General features: G+C 57.6%; 1 protein-coding gene across 1 annotated transcript in view; it reads left to right on the plus strand.

Annotated features, from left to right (window-relative positions):
* Window positions 1-575: 575 nt before the first annotated feature.
* The window catches only part of LOC119962485 (G patch domain-containing protein 2-like), a 38,580-nt gene continuing 21,625 nt past the window's right edge, over window positions 576-17,530 (plus strand). Inside the window, exons 1-2 of the mRNA XM_038790430.1 lie at window positions 576-699; window positions 12,795-13,487. Coding sequence (XP_038646358.1) covers window positions 12,805-13,487 — 683 coding nt within the window. The 5' untranslated portion in view covers window positions 576-699; window positions 12,795-12,804. The remainder of the gene's footprint in view (window positions 700-12,794; window positions 13,488-17,530) is intronic.

Below are 17,530 nucleotides of genomic sequence, written 5' to 3' on the forward strand. Positions count from 1 at the left end.
GATGTGCAGGTTGGGTGGATTGGCCGTGACACATTCCTCTTAGTGACCAAAAAGGTTAGGAGGGGTTATTGGGTTATGGGGATAGGGCGGAGGTGAGGGTTTAAATGGGTTGGTGCAGACTCGATGGGCCGAATGGCCTCCTTCTGCACTGTATGTTCTATGTCCTAATCTGGATGTGCACCTGGAGGGGTGGGGACTGGCTGGGGGCGGGGTCTGACTGAGGGGCGGGGTTTACCTGGGGGAGGGGCCTGGCTGTGGGGCGGGGTCTGGCTGGGACAGGGTCTACCTGGGGGCGGGGCCTGACTGGGGCGGGGTTTGCCTGGGGGTGGGGCCTGGCTGTGGGCGGGGTTTGCCTGGGGGCGGGATTTGCCTGTGGGCGGGGCCTGTCTGGGACAGGGTCTGCCTGGGGGCGGGGCCAGGCTGTGGGGCGGGGTCTGGCTGGGGGCGGGGTCTGGCCGGGGGCGGGGACTGGCTGGGTCGTGGTACGCCTGGGGGCGGTGTTACCCTGGGGGCGGTGTTAGCGGTGTTAGCCTGGGGGCGGGGCCTGGCTGTGGGCGGGGCCTGGATGGAACGGCACGGGACGTGGAGGAGCGGAAATCGGGTGAAAAACCGGAAATGACGAATTGAGGGGCGGAAACGCGCCTTCCTGCGGGGCGGATATGACATCATCGCCTGGGACCGGGACCGACCGGAGAAAAGGTGAGCGAGAGAGAGCGGGAAAACCGGGAATGAACCCCCGGGTATAAACCCCCGGGTATAAACCCGCCGGCATAAACCCCTTGGAATGAACCCCCGGGTATAAACCCCCGGGCATGAACCCCCGGGTATAAACCCCCGGGCATGAACCCCAGGTAGAAACCCCGGGTATAAACCCCAGGTATAAACCCCCGGGTATAAACCCCGGGTATAAACCCCAGGTATAAACCCCCGGGCATGAACCCCCGGGTATAAACCCCCCGGCATGAACCCCCGGGTATAAACCCCTTGGAATGAACCCCCGGGTATAAACCCCCGGGCATGAACCCCCGGGTATAAACCCCCGGGTATAAACCCCTTGGAATGAACCCCCGGGTATAAACCCCCGGGTATAAACCCCTTGGAATGAACCCCCGGGTATAAACCCCCGGGCATGAACCCCCGGGTATAAACCCCGGGTAGAAAACCCAGGTATAAACCCCCGGGTATAAACCCCAGGTATAAACCCCCGGGCATGAACCCCCGGGCATGAACCCCCGGGTATAAACCCCCGGGTATAAACCCCCGGGCATGAACCCCCGGGCATGAACCCCCAGGTATAAACCCCCGGGCATGAACCCCCGGGCATGAACCCCCGGGTATAAACCCCCGGGTATAAACCCCCGGGCATGAACCCCCGGGCATGAACCCCCAGGCATGAACCCCGGGTAGAAACCCCGGGTATAAACCCCGGGTAGAAAACCCGGGTATAAACCCCCGGGCATGAACCCCAGGTATAAACCCCCGGGCATGAACCCCCGGGCATGAACCCCGGGTAGAAACCCCGGGTATAAACCCCAGGTATAAACCCCCGGGTATAAACCCCCGGGCATGAACCCCAGGTATAAACCCCCGGGCATGAACCCCGGGTAGAAACCCCAGGTATAAACCCCCGGGTATAAACCCCCGGGCATGAACCCCAGGTATAAACCCCCGGGCATGAACCCCCGGGTATAAACCCCGGGTATAAACCCCAGGTATAAACCCCCGGGTATAAACCCCCGGGCATGAACCCCAGGTATAAACCCCCGGGCATGAACCCCGGGTAGAAACCCCGGGTATAAACCCCAGGTATAAACCCCCGGGTATAAACCCCCGGGCATGAACCCCGGGTAGAAAACCTGGGCATGAACCCCAGGTATAAACCCCCGGGCATGAACCCCGGGTAGAAACCCCGGGTATAAACCCCAGGTATAAACCCCCGGGTATATACCCCGGGTATAAACCCCAGGTATAAACCCCAGGTATAAACCCCCGGGTATATACCCCGGGTATAAACCCCAGGTATAAACCCCCGGGTATATACCCCGGGTATAAACCCCAGGTATAAACCCCCGGGTATAAACCCCCGGGCAAGAACCCCAGGTATATACGCCTGGGCATGAACTACGGGCAATTTAGCATGGCCAATCCACCTAACCCGCACATCTTTGGCTAGGGAAATTGCAGATGCACTAGTGATAATTTACCGAAATTCACTAGACTCTGGGGTGGTCCCGGTGGATTGGAAATTAGCAAACATGACACCACTGTTTAAAAAAGGAGGTAGGCAGAAAGCAGGAAATTATAGGCCAGTGAGTTTAACTTCGGTAATAGGGAAGATGCTGGAATCTATCATCAAGGAAGAAATTGCGAGGCATCTGGATAGAAATTGTCCCATTGGGCAGACGCAGCATGGGTTCGTAAAAGGCAGGTCGTGCCTAACTAATTTAGTGGAATTTTTTGAGGACATTACCAGTGCAGTAGATAACGGGGAGCCGATGGATGTGGTATATCTGGATTTCCAGAAAGCCTTTGACAAGGTGCCACACAAAAGGTTGCTGCATAAGATAAAGATGCATGGCATTAAGGGTAAAGTAGTAGCATGGATAGAGGATTGGTTAATTAATAGAAAGCAAAGAGTTGGGATAAATGGGTGTTTCTCTGGTTGGCAATCAGTAGCTAGTGGTGTCCCTCAGGGATCCGTGTTGGGCCCACAATTGTTCACAATTTACATTGATGATTTGGAGTTGGGGACCAAGGGCAATGTGTCCAAGTTTGCAGATGACACTAAGATGAGTGGTAAAGCGAAAAGTGCAGAGGATACTGGAAGTCTGCAGAGGGATTTGGATAGGTTAAGTGAATGGGCTCGGGTCTGGCAGATGGAATACAATGTTGACAAATGTGAGGTTATCCATTTTGGTAGGAATAACAGCAAACGGGATTATTATTTAAACGATAAAATATTAAAGCATGCCGCTGTTCAGAGAGACTTGGGTGTGCTAGTGCATGAGTCACAGAAGGTTGGTTTACAAGTGCAACAGGTGATTAAGAAGGCAAATGGAATTTTGTCCTTCATTGCTAGAGGGATGGAGTTTAAGACTAGGGAGGTTATGTTGCAATTGTATAAGGTGTTAGTGCGGCCACACCTGGAGTATTGTGTTCAGTTTTGGTCTCCTTACTTGAGAAAGGACGTACTGGCGCTGGAGGGTGTGCAGAGGAGATTCACTAGGTTAATCCCAGAGCTGAAGGGGTTGGATTATGAGGAGAGGTTGAGTAGACTGGGACTGTACTCGTTGGAATTTAGAAGGATGAGGGGGGATCTTATAGAAACATTTAAAATTATGAAGGGAATAGATAGGATAGATGCGGGCAGGTTGTTTCCACTGGCGGGTGACAGCAGAACTAGGGGGCATAGCCTCAAAATAAGGGGAAGTAGATTTAGAACTGAGTTTAGGAGGAACTTCTTCACCCAAAGGGTTGTGAATCTATGGAATTCCTTGCCCAGTGAAGCAGTTGAGGCTCCTTCATTACATGTTTTAAGGTAAGATAGATAGTTTTTTGAAGAATAAAGGGATTAAGGGTTATGGTGTTCGGGCCGGAAAGTGGAGCTGAGTCCACAAAAGATCAGCCATGATCTCATTGAATGGCGGAGCAGGCTCGAGGGGCCAGATGGCCTACTCCTGCTCCTATTTCTTATGTTCTTATGTTCTTATGTTCTTTGGACTGTGGGAGGAAACCGGAGCACCCGGAGGAAACCCACGCACACGGGGAGGACGTGCAGACTCCGCACAGACAGTGACCCAGCCGGGAATCGAACCTGGGACCCTGGAGCTGTGAAGCATTGATGCTAACCACCATGCTACTGTGCTGCCCTGGGAATAAACCTGGGAATAAAACCCAGGGATTAAACTCCGGGAACAACTCCCTGGGAATAAACCCCCAGGAACAAACCTGTGAATAAACCCCCGGGAATAAAGCCCCGGGAAAAACCAAGGGAATAAACTTCCGGTATTAATCCCCTGGGAATAAACCCCCGACAATAATGCCATACCCGGTCAAATGTTGCCTTGATGTCAAGGGCAGCCACTCTCACCTCACCTCTGGCATTCAGCTCTATTGTCCATGTTTGAACCAAGGCTGTAATGAGGTTAGGAGCGAGTGACCCTGGCGGAACCCAAACTGAGCGACTGTGAGCAGGTTATTGCTGAGTAAGTGTCGCTTGATAGCACTGTCAACAACTCCTTCCATCACTTTGCTGATGATGGAGAGTAGACTGATAGGGCGGTAACTGGCTGGGTTGGATTTGTCCTGTTTCTCGCGTACAGGACACACCTGGGCAATATTTCACATTGCTGGGTAGATGCCAGTGTTGTAGCTGTACTGGAACAGCTTGGCTAGGGGTGCGGCAAGTTCTGGAATACAAGTCTTCAGTACCAATGCCGGGATATTATCAGGGCCCAGAGCCTTTGCAGTATCCAGTGCCTTCAGCCATTTCTTGATATCACGTGGAATGGATCGTATTGGCTGAAGACTGAATCTGTGATGCTGGGACCTCCGGAGGAGACCGAGATGGATCATCCACTCGGCACTTCTGGCTGAAGATTGTTGCGAATGCCTCAGCCGTGTCTTTTACACAGATGTGCTGGGCTCCTCCATCATTGAGGATGGGGATATTTGTGGAGCCTCCTCCTCCACATCCATTGGATGTGGCAGGACTACAGAGCTTAGATCTGATGCGTTGGTTGTGGAATCGCTGAGCTCTGTCTATTACTTGCTGCTTATGCTGTTTGGCACGGAAGTAATCCTGTGTTGTAGCTTCACCAGGTTGACACCTCAGTTTTCGGTCTGCCTGATGTTGCTCCTGGCATGCTGTCCTGCTCTCTTCATTGATCCCCTGGCTGGGTGGGTAATGGTAGAGTGGGGGATATGCTGGGCTGTGAGGTTGCAGATTGTGGTTGATACAATTCTGCTGCTGCTGATGGCCCACAGAACCTCATGGATACCCAGTCTTGAGTTGCTGATCGGTTTGAAGTCTGTCCCATTGAGCACGGTGGTAGTGCCACACAACACGATGGAGGGTATCCTCAATATGAAGACGGGACTTTGTCTCCACAAGGATTGTGCGGTGGTCACTCCTACCGAGACCGATACCGGCCAGCTCGGACTGTGGTGGTACTACCGAGCCACACTTAGTGATGGACATTGAAGTCCCCCCACCCAGAGAATATTCTTCACCCTTGCCACCCTCAGTGCTTCCTCCCAGTGGTGTTCAACATGGAGGAGTAACTGAATCATCAGCTGATGGTGGCCGGGGTAACCAGCAGGAGGTTTCCTTGCCCATGTTAAACCAGAAGCCAGGAGACTTCATGGGGTCCGGAGTGGATGTTGAGGGCTCCCAGGGTAACTCCCTCCTGACTGTATCCCACTGTGCCGGTCCCTCTGCTGGGTCTGTCCTGCCGGTGAGACAGGACCCAGGAATGGTGATAGTGGTGTCTGGGACATTGTAAGGTATGATTCTGTCAGTGTGACTATGTCAGGCTGCCGGTGAGACAGGACCCAGGAATGGGGATAGTGGTGTCTGGGACACTGTACGGTATGATTCTGTCAGTGTGACTATGTCAGGCTGTTGCTCTCCCAACTTCGGCACAAGCCCCCAGATATTAGTAACTTTGCAGGGTCGGCAGGGCTGGGAAGCCCCCAGATATTAGTAACTTTGCAGGGTCGGCAGGGCTGGGAAGCCCCCAGATATTAGTAACATTGCAGGGTCGGCAGGGCTGGGAAGCCCCCAGATATTAGTAACTTTGCAGGGTCGGCAGGGCTGGGAAGCCCCCAGATATTAGTAACATTGCAGGGTCAGCAGGGCTGGGGTTGCCGTTACCGTTTCCAGTGCCTGGGTCAATGCCGGGTGATCCGTCCGGATTCATTTCCTTTTTATTAACTTTGCAGCAGTTTGATAGAACTGAGTGACTGGCTACCTGTGTGCTATTGGTCTGGAGTCACATGTAGGCCAGACCGGGTAAGGACGGCAGATTCCCTTCCCTAAAGGACATTAGTGAACCCGATGTTTCTTTTACCACAATCGACAATGGTTACATGGTCTTCATTAGACTTTTAATTCCAGACTTTCTAATTGAATTCAGTCTACGCCGCCTGCTGAGGAGGGATTTGAACCTGGGTCTGCAGGGCAACACTCTGGGCCTTTGGCTGCCACTACTCCAGAACCTCCACATGGCCCAGGTTAGAAAGCAGGGATTATTCACTTGGAGCTTCTGCTTTTTAATGTAATGCCAAGCTCCTCTTGCTCTCTATGCAGAACCTCCTTCCCAGTCGTATCTATGTGGTTGGTACACATCTGGATTAAACCACTGGATCCTCTTCTTCCCATGCCACGTTCGTCTCCAGCCACAAGCAGATATCCTGACCCAGGCACATGGCAGGCAACACAGCCTCAGGGTTCATGCCCTCAACTGCCCCTGACCGTACCGTACCTCCACTCCACATACAATCTAACCCTTCACCCAGAGTGCTGTGGTCAGTCCACACATCCACCTTGCTGTCCTCCCCGTCCACACAGGGAGCAAACACCTCATCCCTGTTGGGCAAAGCAGGAGCTAAAGCTCCTCCTTCACTACGTGCTGGTTCTCCCATAGCCACCTGACCTGCAGTCACCCCCTCCTGTCCCTGACCCACAGTTACCCCCTCCTGTCCCTGACCCACAGTCACCCCCTCCTGTCCCTGACCAACTCCCCCTGACCCACAGTCACCCCCTCCTGCCCCTGACCAACTCCCCCTGACCCACAGTCACCCCCTCCTGTCCCTGACCAACTCCCCCTGACCCACAGTCACCCCTTCCTGTCCCTGACCAACTCCCCCTGACCCACAGTCACCCCCTCCTGTCCCTGACCAACTCCCCCTGACCCACAGTCACCCCCTCCTGTCCCTGACCACTGACCAACTCCCCCTGACCCACAGTCACCCCCTCCTGTGCCTGACCAACTCCCCCTGACCCACAGTCACCCCCTCCTGTCCCTGACCATCTCCCCCTGACTCACAGTCACCCCCTCCTGTCCCTGACCAACTCCCCCTGACTCACAGTCACCCCCTCCTGTCCCTGACCACTGACCAACTCCCCCTGACCCACAGTCACCCCCTCCTGTCCCTGACCCCTGACCAACTCCCCCTGACCCACAGTCACCCCCTCCTGTCCCTGACCAACTCCCCCTGACCCACAGTCACCCCCTCCTGTCCCTGACCCCTGACCAACTCCCCCTGACCCACAGTCACCCCCTCCTGTCCCTGACCAACTCCCCCTGACCCACAGTCACCCCCTCCTGTCCCTGACCACTGACCAACTCCCCCTGACTCACAGTCACCCCCTCCTGTCCCTGACCACTGACCAACTCCTCCTGACCCACAGTCACCCCCTCCTGTCCCTGACCAACTCCCCCTGACCACACACCCACACACACACACCCATACACACACCCCCCATACACACCCCCACACACACCCACACACTCACACACACCCACCCACAAACACCCACCCACACGCACACCACAGACACCCACACACACCACACACACACACACCCATACACACACCCATACACACACACAGACACACGCACACACCCACACACACACCCACACCGCCAAACACACACCACACACACCCACACACCACAGACACCCACACCCACACACACACACCCACACACACTCCCACACACATACCCACCCACACGCCCACACACACGCCCACACACACACCCACACACATACCCACACACCCCCCACACACATACCCACCCACACACCCACAACCCCACACACACAACCCCACACACACACCCACAACCCCACACACACACACCCACAACCCCACACACACACACCCACACACACACCCACACACACACCCACCCACACACACGCCCCCACACACAGGCCCACACACACGCCCCCACACACACGCCCCCACACACACACCCCCACACACACACCCCCACACCTCCCCCCACACCTCCCCCACACACACACACACCCACACACACACCCACCCACACACACCCCCACACACACACACCCACACACACAGGCCCACACACACACTAACACACACACACACACACTCATACACCCCCCACACACACACCCACCCACACACACAGGCCCACACACAGGCCCACACACACACACTAACACACACACACACACACACACACACACTCATACACCCCCTACACACACACACCCACACACACACCCCCCACACACACACACCCCCACACACACACACCCCCACACACACCCCCACACACACCCCACACACACACATCCACACACACACACACATCCACACACACACCCCCCCACACACACCCCCACACACACCCACCCACACACACAGGCCCACACACAGGCCCACACACAGGCCCACACACACACACCCACACATCCACAAACACTCTCCCACCCACACACCCCCCTACACCCACACACCCCCTACACACACACACCCCCACACACCCCCTACACACACACACCCCCACACACTCACCCCCACACACCCACCCACACACACACCGCCACACCCCCCCCCCCACACACACACACCCCCACACACTCACCCCCACACACCTACCCACACACACCCACCCACACACACACCGCCACACCCCCCCACACACCCACCCAAACACACCCACCCACACACACTCACCCACACACACTCACCCACACTCACCCCCACACACACACAACTGTTTAAAATGTGGTGAGAAATAAAAGCCAACACCTACCCACAGAGCAGTCAGTCTAACGTTGGTGATGGCGACACTTTGAGGCAATAATCAGGAACTAATTGATTGCCGCTTAGAAAATTGTCGTTAATAATCGAGACCGAATGGATTTTGAAAAGTAAATCATGTTTAACTAATATGATTGTTTTTGAAGTAACGGAGAGGCTGGGCGAGGGTGGGGCTGGGCAAGGGTGGGGCTGAGCGAGGGTGGGGCTGGGCGAGGGTGGGGCTGGGCGAGGGTGGGGCTGGGTGGGGCTGGGCGAGGGTGGGGGTGGGGCTGGGAGAGGGTGGGGGTGGGGCTGGGCGAGGGTGGGGCTGGGCGAGGGTGGGGCTGGGCGAGGGTGGGGCTGGGCGAGGGTGGGGCTGGGTGAGGGTGGGGCTGGGCGAGGGTGGGGCTGAGTGAGGGCGGGGCTGAGTGAGGGTGGGGGTGGGGCTGGGCGAGGGTGGGGCTGGGAGAGGGTGGGGCTGGGCGAGGGTGGGGCTGGGCGAGGGTGGGGCTGAGTGGGGGTGGGGCTGAGTGGGGGTGGGGCTGGGTGAGGGTGGGGCTGGGCGAGGGTGGGGCTGGGTGAGGGTTTGATGTGTATGTGAACTTTCAGAAAACAATAGACAAAGTGGCACACAATCCTGCTGGCAGGGGGCTGGCCGGGGAGCCGGCAGGGGGCTGGCCGGGGGAGCTGGCAGGGGGCTGGCAGGGAGCTGGCAGGGGGGCTGGCAGGGGGAGCTGGCAGGGGGAGCTGGCAGGGGGAGCTGGCAGGGGGGCTGGCAGGGGAGCTGGCAGGGGAGCTGGCAGGGGGAGCTGGCACGGGGGGCAGGCAGGGGAGCTTGCAGGGGGGGCTGGCAGGGGGAGCTGGCACGGGGGGCAGGCAGGGGGAGCTGGCAGGGGGAGCTGGCAGGGGGAGCTGGCACGGGGGGCAGGCAGGGGGAGCTGGCAGGGGAGCTTGCAGGGGGGGCTGGCAGGGGGAGCTGGCAGGACTCGTTGAGGAGGGTGTCCCTTTTTTGGAATGCGTGACCTTTTAAATAGAATACAACAATGTTTTTCAAACTTTTTCCCCGGGACCCACCTTTACCGACCAACCCGCCCCCAGGGCCCCCACCGGCTGATCTTTGCAACCCGCCATTTTGACTTACCGTTAATGCAACAGTACTGTGACGTCAGGATGGGGTGGTCTGCCCGGCTGGCCTCTTGGCCTGTGCACGGCTAGATCCAGCGGATGGGGCGTGAGTGCGTGGGACGGCTGGAGTCCTGGAAGCTGATACCAGCGGCATTTTTAAAAGCTGTTTGCGGCCGTTGGGCATTTCTTCCTAATGTTTTATTGGTGTCACAAATAGGCTGACATTAACACTGCAATGAAGTTACTGTGAAAAGCCCCTAGTCTCCACACTCCGGCGCCTGTTCGGGTACACAGAGGGAGAATTCAGAATGTCCAATTCACCTGTGGTAGAGAATTCCACAAGTTCCCAACTCTCTGAGAGAAGAAGTTCTTCCCCATCTCAGTCCTGAATGGCTGACCCCTTATTCTTAGGCTGTGACCCCGAGTTCTGGACGTCCCCAACATCAGGAACATTCTTCCCACATCCATCAGGGTTTTATATGTTTCCATGGGATCCCCTCTCTGCGAAACTCCGGTCATTTCCAGCCCAGTCGATCCGGTCTTTCTCCATCTGTCAGTCCTGCCATCCCGGGAATTAGTCTGGGAACCTTCGCTGGACACCCTCAATAGCAGGAATGTCCTTCCTCAGACTAGGAGACCAAAACTGCACACAATACTCAAGGTGTGGCCTCACCAAGGCCCTGTATAACCGCAGCAAGACATCGCTACTCCGATACTCAAATCCTCCCGCTATGAGGGCCAGCAAGCCATTAGCTTTCCTCACCCCCTGCTATACCTGCATGCCAACCCTCACCGCCTGCTGTACCCGCATGCTAACCCTCACCGCCTGCTGTACCTGCATCCCAACCCTTACCGCCTGCTGTACCTGCATCCCAACCCTTACCGCCTGCTGTACCCGCATGCTAACCCTCACCGCCTGCTGTACCTGCATCCCAACCCTTACCGCCTGCTGTACCTGCATCCCAACCCTCACCGCCTGCTGTACCTGCATGCCAACTCTCACCGCCTGCTGTACCTGCCAACCCTCACCGCCTGCTGCACCCGCATGCCAACCCTCACCGCCTGCTGTACAGGCATGCCAACCCTCACCGCCTGCTGTACCTGCCAACCCTCACCGCCTGCTTTACCCGCATGCCAACCCTCACCGCCTACTGTACCTGCCAACCCTCACCGCCTGCTGTACCCGCATGCCAACCCTCACCGCCTGCTGTACAGGCATGCCAACCCTCACCGCCTGCTGTACAGACATGCCAACCCTCACCGCCTGCTGTACCTGCATGCCAACCCTCACCGCCTGCTGTACCCGCATCCCAACCCTCACCGCCTGCTGTACCTGCATGGCAACCCTCACCGCCTGCTGTACCTGCATGCCAACCCTCACCGCCTGCTGTACCTGCATCCCAACCCTCACCGCCTGCTGTACCTGCATCCCAACCCTCACCATCTGCTGTGCCCGCATGACAACTCTCACCGCCTGCTGTACCTGCATGCCAACCCTCACCGCCTGCTGTACCTGCATCCCAACCCTCACCGCCTGCTGTACCTGCATGCCAACCCTCACCGCCTGCTGTACCCGCATGCCAACCCTCACCGCCTGCTGTACCCGCATGCCAACCCTCACTGCCTGCTGTACCCGCATGCCAACCCTCACCGCCTGCTGTACCTGCATCCCAACCCTCACCGCCTGCTGTACCCGCATCCCAACCCTCACCGCCTGCTGTACCCGCATGCCAACCCTCACCGCCTGCTGTACCCGCATCCCAACCCTCACCGCCTGCTGTACCCGCATCCCAACCCTCACTGCCTGCTGTACCCGCATGCCAACCCTCACCGCCTGCTGTACCCGCATCCCAACCCTCACCGCCTGCTGTACCGGCATGCCAACCCTCACCGCCTGCTGTACCTGCATGCCAACCCTCACCGCCTGCTGTACCTGCATGCCAACCCTCACCGCCTGCTGTACCCGCATGCCAACCCTCACTGCCTGCTGTACCCGCATGCCAACCCTCACCGCCTGCTGTACCTGCATCCCAACCCTCACCGCCTGCTGTACCCGCATGCCAACCCTCACCGCCTGCTGTTCCCGCATGCCAACCCTCACCGCCTGCTGTACCCGCATGCCAACCCTCACCGCCTGCTGTACCTGCATGGCAACCCTCACCGCCTGCTGTACCTGCATGCCTACCCTCACCGCCTGCTGTACCTGCATCCCAACCCTCACCGCCTGCTGTACCTGCATGCCATTGGCTTTCCTCACCGCCTGCTGTACCCGCATGCCAACCCTCACCGCCTGCTGTACCCGCATGCCAACCCTCACCGCCTGCTGTACCTGCATGCCATTGGCTTTCCTCACCGCCTGCTGTACCCGCATGCCAACCCTCACCGCCTGCTGTACCCGCATCCAAACCCTCACGGCCTGCTGTACCCGCATGCCAACCCTCACCGCCTGCTGTCCCTGCATGCCAACCCTCACCGCCTGCTGTACCTGCATGCCATTAGCTTTCCTCACCGCCTGCTGTACCTTGTCAAGGCCTTGGAAAGGGTGAAGAGGAAATTTGCTGGAATTTAGCAGGGATGAGAGACGTCAGTTCCAGGAAGGGTTAGAGACGTTAGGATGTTCTCCTTGGAGCAGTGAAAGGTTAGGGAACATCTTTGTGATCTGGAAGGGTGATGAAATCAGAGTCAATGGAAATGTCTGAAAGGGACTGGGGGGAACATTTCACAGGATTATGGGGAAGAGCAGAGTCTGTGAATGATTGACTCATTCTTCCAATGAGCTGGCACAGACACGATGGTCGAATGGTCACCTGTATTCTGCTATTGTGTTGATGCTGGCATTCCTGATGCTCTAATTCCTGTTCCCTCCTGTGCTCTTTTCCCAGACGCTGTGTAATGGATGAGCTCGCCCACGACCTGGCATCTGCACTGGACGAGACGTCAGAACAGAACCGCCTGGAGCAGGAAATCTGGGATGGGCCCGGGCTGTGTCCACGGCAACAGCAGAGACGGCAAGCGCGGAAACGGAGGGGGCGCAAACGGCGCTCAAACTCCAACCACTCGCTCGACTATGCCCGCTGCTACAGTGAGGCGTCAGAGTCCAGCCAGGATGAAGCGGGGGGTGGGGGAGGGATCGCCGGTGGGGGAGGCGCCAGCGACTCGGACGATGATGGAGCTGTGGTGAAGAGACTCTCCTCCCTCAATGTCACGCTCAAGGGCAAGTACCACACTTGGCACGAGTCAGACTCCTTCACTGAGAATACACCTGGACAGCCACTGCGGCGGCGACGCAAGGTCAAACGGGTCACCTCTGGGGGTGCGGGTGATGTCAGCGCTACCCTGCAGAAGAAGCTGAAGGTGTCGGAGCCGGAGCCAGGGTCCCAGACCCCTCCCTGTCCTCTGAAAAGCCCCTGCCAACACAAGAAACAGCGTCTGTGCAAGACCCCCCCAGAGGAGTCCTGGCTGGGCCCTGACGTGTTGACCATCCAGCCATGCCTTCGTTTCGAGCAAGCCCGCAAGGAAGGAATGGATTGTGAAACCGAGGAACATAAAGCTTCAGACGAGAACATGACTGACAGGTAATCCCATTCTTTCCAGTCCCTGGTCGTCACGGTGCACGGGGCTGAACTCTCACCTCTGAACCAGGAGGTTGAGGTCCAACTTGTCAGAGGTGAAGGCAAAATACCAGCCTGACAATGTTCTGAGGAGGATTCAGATTGCCCCCTTTCGGGTGGCACAGTAGCACAGTGGTTAGCACTGCTGCCTCACAGCACCAGGGTTCCACGTTCGATTCCAGCCTTGGGTCACTGTCTGTGCAGAGTCTGCACGTTCTCTGCGCTGTCTGCGTGGGTTTCCTCCGGGTGCTCCGGTTTCCTCCCACAGTCCAAAGACGTGCAGGCTAGGTGGATTGGCCATGCTAAATTGTCCCTTAGTGTCCAGCGATGTGTCGTTTATGGGATTAGGGGATTGGTCGGGATGGACACTCGTAAACGACATAGTGCTCATTCACAGGGCTGGTGCAGACTCGATGGGCCAAATGGCCTCCTTCTGCACTGTGAGAGGGTCACTACTGAGGGAGTGCTGCACTGTCAGAGGGTCAGTACTGAGGGAGTGCTGCACTGTCAGAGGGTCAGTACTGAGGGAGTGCTGCACTGTCAGAGGGTTAGTGCTGCACTGTCAGAGGGTCAGTACTGAGGGAGTGCCGCACTGTCAGAGGGTCAGTACTGAGGGAGTGCCGCACTGTCAGAGGGTCAGTACTGAGGGAGTGCTGCACTGTCAGAGGGTCAGTACTGAGGGAGTGCTGCACTGTCAGAGGGTCAGTACTGAGGGAGTGCCTCACTGTCAGCGGGTCAGTACTGAGGGAGTGCCGCACTGTCAGAGGTTCAGTACTGAGGGAGTGCCGCACTGTCAGAGGGTCAGTACTGAGGGAGTGCTGCACTGTCAGAGGGTCAGTACTGCGGGAGTGCCGCACTGTCAGAGGGTCAGTGCTGAGGGAGTGCTGCACTGTCACAGGGTCAGTACTGAGGGAGTGCCGCACTGTCAGAGGGTCAGTACTGAGGGAGTGCCGCACTGTCAGAGGGTCAGTACTGAGGGAGTGCTGCACTGTCAGACAGTCAGTACTGAGGGAGTGCTGCACTGTCAGAGGGTCAGTACTGAGGGAGTGCCGCACTGTCAGAGGGTCAGTACTGAGGGAGTGCCGCACTGTCAGAGGGTCAGTACTGAGGGAGTGCCGCACTGTCAGAGGGTCAGTACTGAGGGAGTGCCGCACTGTCAGAGGGTCAGTACTGAGGGAGTGCCGCACTGTCAGAGGGTCAGTGCTGAGGGAGTGCCGCACTGTCAGAGGGTCAGTACTGAGTGCCGCACTGTCAGAGGGTCAGTACTGAGGGAGTGCTGCACTGTCAGAGGGTCAGTACTGAGAGAGTGCCGCACTGTCAGAGGGTCAGTACTGAGGGAGTGCCGCACTGTCAGAGGGTCAGTACTGAGGGAGTGCTGCACTGTCAGAGGGTCAGTACTGAGGGAGTGCTGCACTGTCAGAGGGTCAGTACTGAGGGAGTGCCTCACTGTCAGCGGGTCAGTACTGAGGGAGTGCCGCACTGTCAGAGGTTCAGTACTGAGGGAGTGCCGCACTGTCAGAGGGTCAGTACTGAGGGAGTGCTGCACTGTCAGAGGGTCAGTACTGCGGGAGTGCCGCACTGTCAGAGGGTCAGTGCTGAGGGAGTGCTGCACTGTCACAGGGTCAGTACTGAGGGAGTGCCGCACTGTCAGAGGGTCAGTACTGAGGGAGTGCCGCACTGTCAGAGGGTCAGTACTGAGGGAGGTGCTGCACTGTCAGACAGTCAGTACTGAGGGAGTGCTGCACTGTCAGAGGGTCAGTACTGAGGGAGTGCCGCACTGTCAGAGGGTCAGTACTGAGGGAGTGCCGCACTGTCAGAGGGTCAGTACTGAGGGAGTGCCGCACTGTCAGAGGGTCAGTACTGAGGGAGTGCCGCACTGTCAGAGGGTCAGTACTGAGGGAGTGCCGCACTGTCAGAGGGTCAGTGCTGAGGGAGTGCCGCACTGTCAGAGGGTCAGTACTGAGTGCCGCACTGTCAGAGGGTCAGTACTGAGGGAGTGCTGCACTGTCAGAGGGTCAGTACTGAGAGAGTGCCGCACTGTCAGAGGGTCAGTACTGAGGGAGTGCCGCACTGTCAGAGGGTCAGTACTGAGGGAGTGCGCACTGTCAGAGGGTCAGTACTGAGGGAGTGCCACACTGTCAGAGGCTCAGTACTGAGGGAGTGCTGCACTGTCAGAGGGTCAGTACTGAGGGAGTGCCGCACTGTCAGAGGGTCAGTACTGAGGGAGTGCCGCACTGTCAGAGGGTCAGTGCTGAGGGAGTGCCGCACTGTCAGAGGGTCAGTACTGAGTGCCGCACTGTCAGAGGGTCAGTACTGAGGGAGTGCCACACTGTCAGAGGGTCAGTACTGAGGGAGTGCCGCACTGTCAGAGGGTCAGTGCTGAGGGAGTGCCGCACTGTCAGAGGGTCAGTACTGAGCGCCGCACTGTCAGAGGGTCAGTACTGAGGGAGTGCCACACTGTCAGAGGGTCAGTACTGAGGGAGTGCTGCACTGTCAGAGGGTCAGTACTGAGGGAGTGCCGCACTGTCAGAGGGTCAGTACTGAGGGAGTGCCGCACTGTCAGAGGGTCAGTGCTGAGGGAGTGCCGCACTGTCAGAGGGTCAGTACTGAGTGCCGCACTGTCAGAGGGTCAGTACTGAGGGAGTGCCACACTGTCAGAGGGTCAGTACTGAGGGAGTGCTGCACTGTCAGAGGGTCAGTACTGAGGGAGTGCCGCACTGTCAGAGGGTCAGTACTGAGGGAGTGCTGCACTGTCAGAGGGTCAGTACTGAGTGCCGCACTGTCAGAGGGTCAGTACTGAGGGAGCCGCACTGTCAGAGGGTCAGTGCTGAGGGAGTGGCGCACTGTCAGAGGGTCAGTACTGAGGGAGTGGCGCACTGTCAGAGGGTCAGTACTGAGGGAGTGCCGCACTGTCAGAGGGTCAGTACTGAGGGAGTGCTGCACTGTCAGAGGGTCAGTACTGAGGGAGTGCCGCACTGTCAGAGGGTCAGTACTGAGGGAGTGCCTCACTGTCAGAGGGTCAGTACTGAGGGAGTGCCGCACTGTCAGAGGGTCAGTACTGAGGGAGTGCCGCACTGTCAGAGGGTCAGTACTGAGGGAGTGCCGCACTGTCAGAGGGTCAGTACTGAGGGAGTGCCGCACTGTCAGAGGGTCAGTACTGAGGGGGTGCTGCACTGTCAGAGGGTCAGTACTGAGGGAGTGCCGCACTGTCAGAGGGTCAGTACTGAGGGAGTGCCTCACTGTCAGAGGGTCAGTACTGAGGGAGTGCAGCACTGTCAGAGGGTCAGTACTGAGGGAGTGCCGCACTGTCAGAGGGTCAGTACTGAGGGAGTGCCGCACTGTCAGAGGGTCAGTACTGAGGGAGTGCCGCACTGTCAGAGGGTCAGTACTGAGGGAGTGCCGCACTGTCAGAGGGTCAGTACTGAGGGGGTGCTGCACTGTCAGAGGGTCAGTACTGAGGGAGTGCCGCACTGTCAGAGGGTCAGTACTGAGGGAGTGCCGCACTGTCAGAGGGTCAGTACTGAGGGAGTGCTGCACTGTCAGAGGGTCAGTACTGAGGGAGTGCTGCACTGTCAGAGTGTCAGTACTGAGCGAGTGCTGCACTGTCAGAGGGTCAGTACTGAGGGAGTGCTGAACTGTCAGAGGGTCAGTACTGAGGGAGTGCTGCACTGTCAGAGGGTCAGTACTGAGGGAGTGCCGCACTGTCAGAGGGTCAGTACTGAGGGAGTGCCGCACTGTCAGAGGGTCAGTACTGAGGGAGTGCCGCACTGTCAGAGGGTCAGTACTGAGGGAGTGCCGCACTGTCAGAGGGTCAGTACTGAGGGAGTGCTGCACTGTCAGATGGTCAGTACTGAGGGAGTGCTGCACTGTCAGAATGTCAGTACTGAGGGAGTGCTGCACTGTCAGAGGGTCAGTACTGAGGGAGTGCCGCACTGTCAGAGGGTCAGTACTGAGGGAGTGCCGCACTGTCAGAGGGTCAGTACTGAGGGGGTGCCGCACTGTCAGAG

Source organism: Scyliorhinus canicula, chromosome 2 (genome assembly GCF_902713615.1).
Source record: "Scyliorhinus canicula chromosome 2, sScyCan1.1, whole genome shotgun sequence".
Lineage (NCBI taxonomy): Eukaryota > Metazoa > Chordata > Chondrichthyes > Carcharhiniformes > Scyliorhinidae > Scyliorhinus > Scyliorhinus canicula.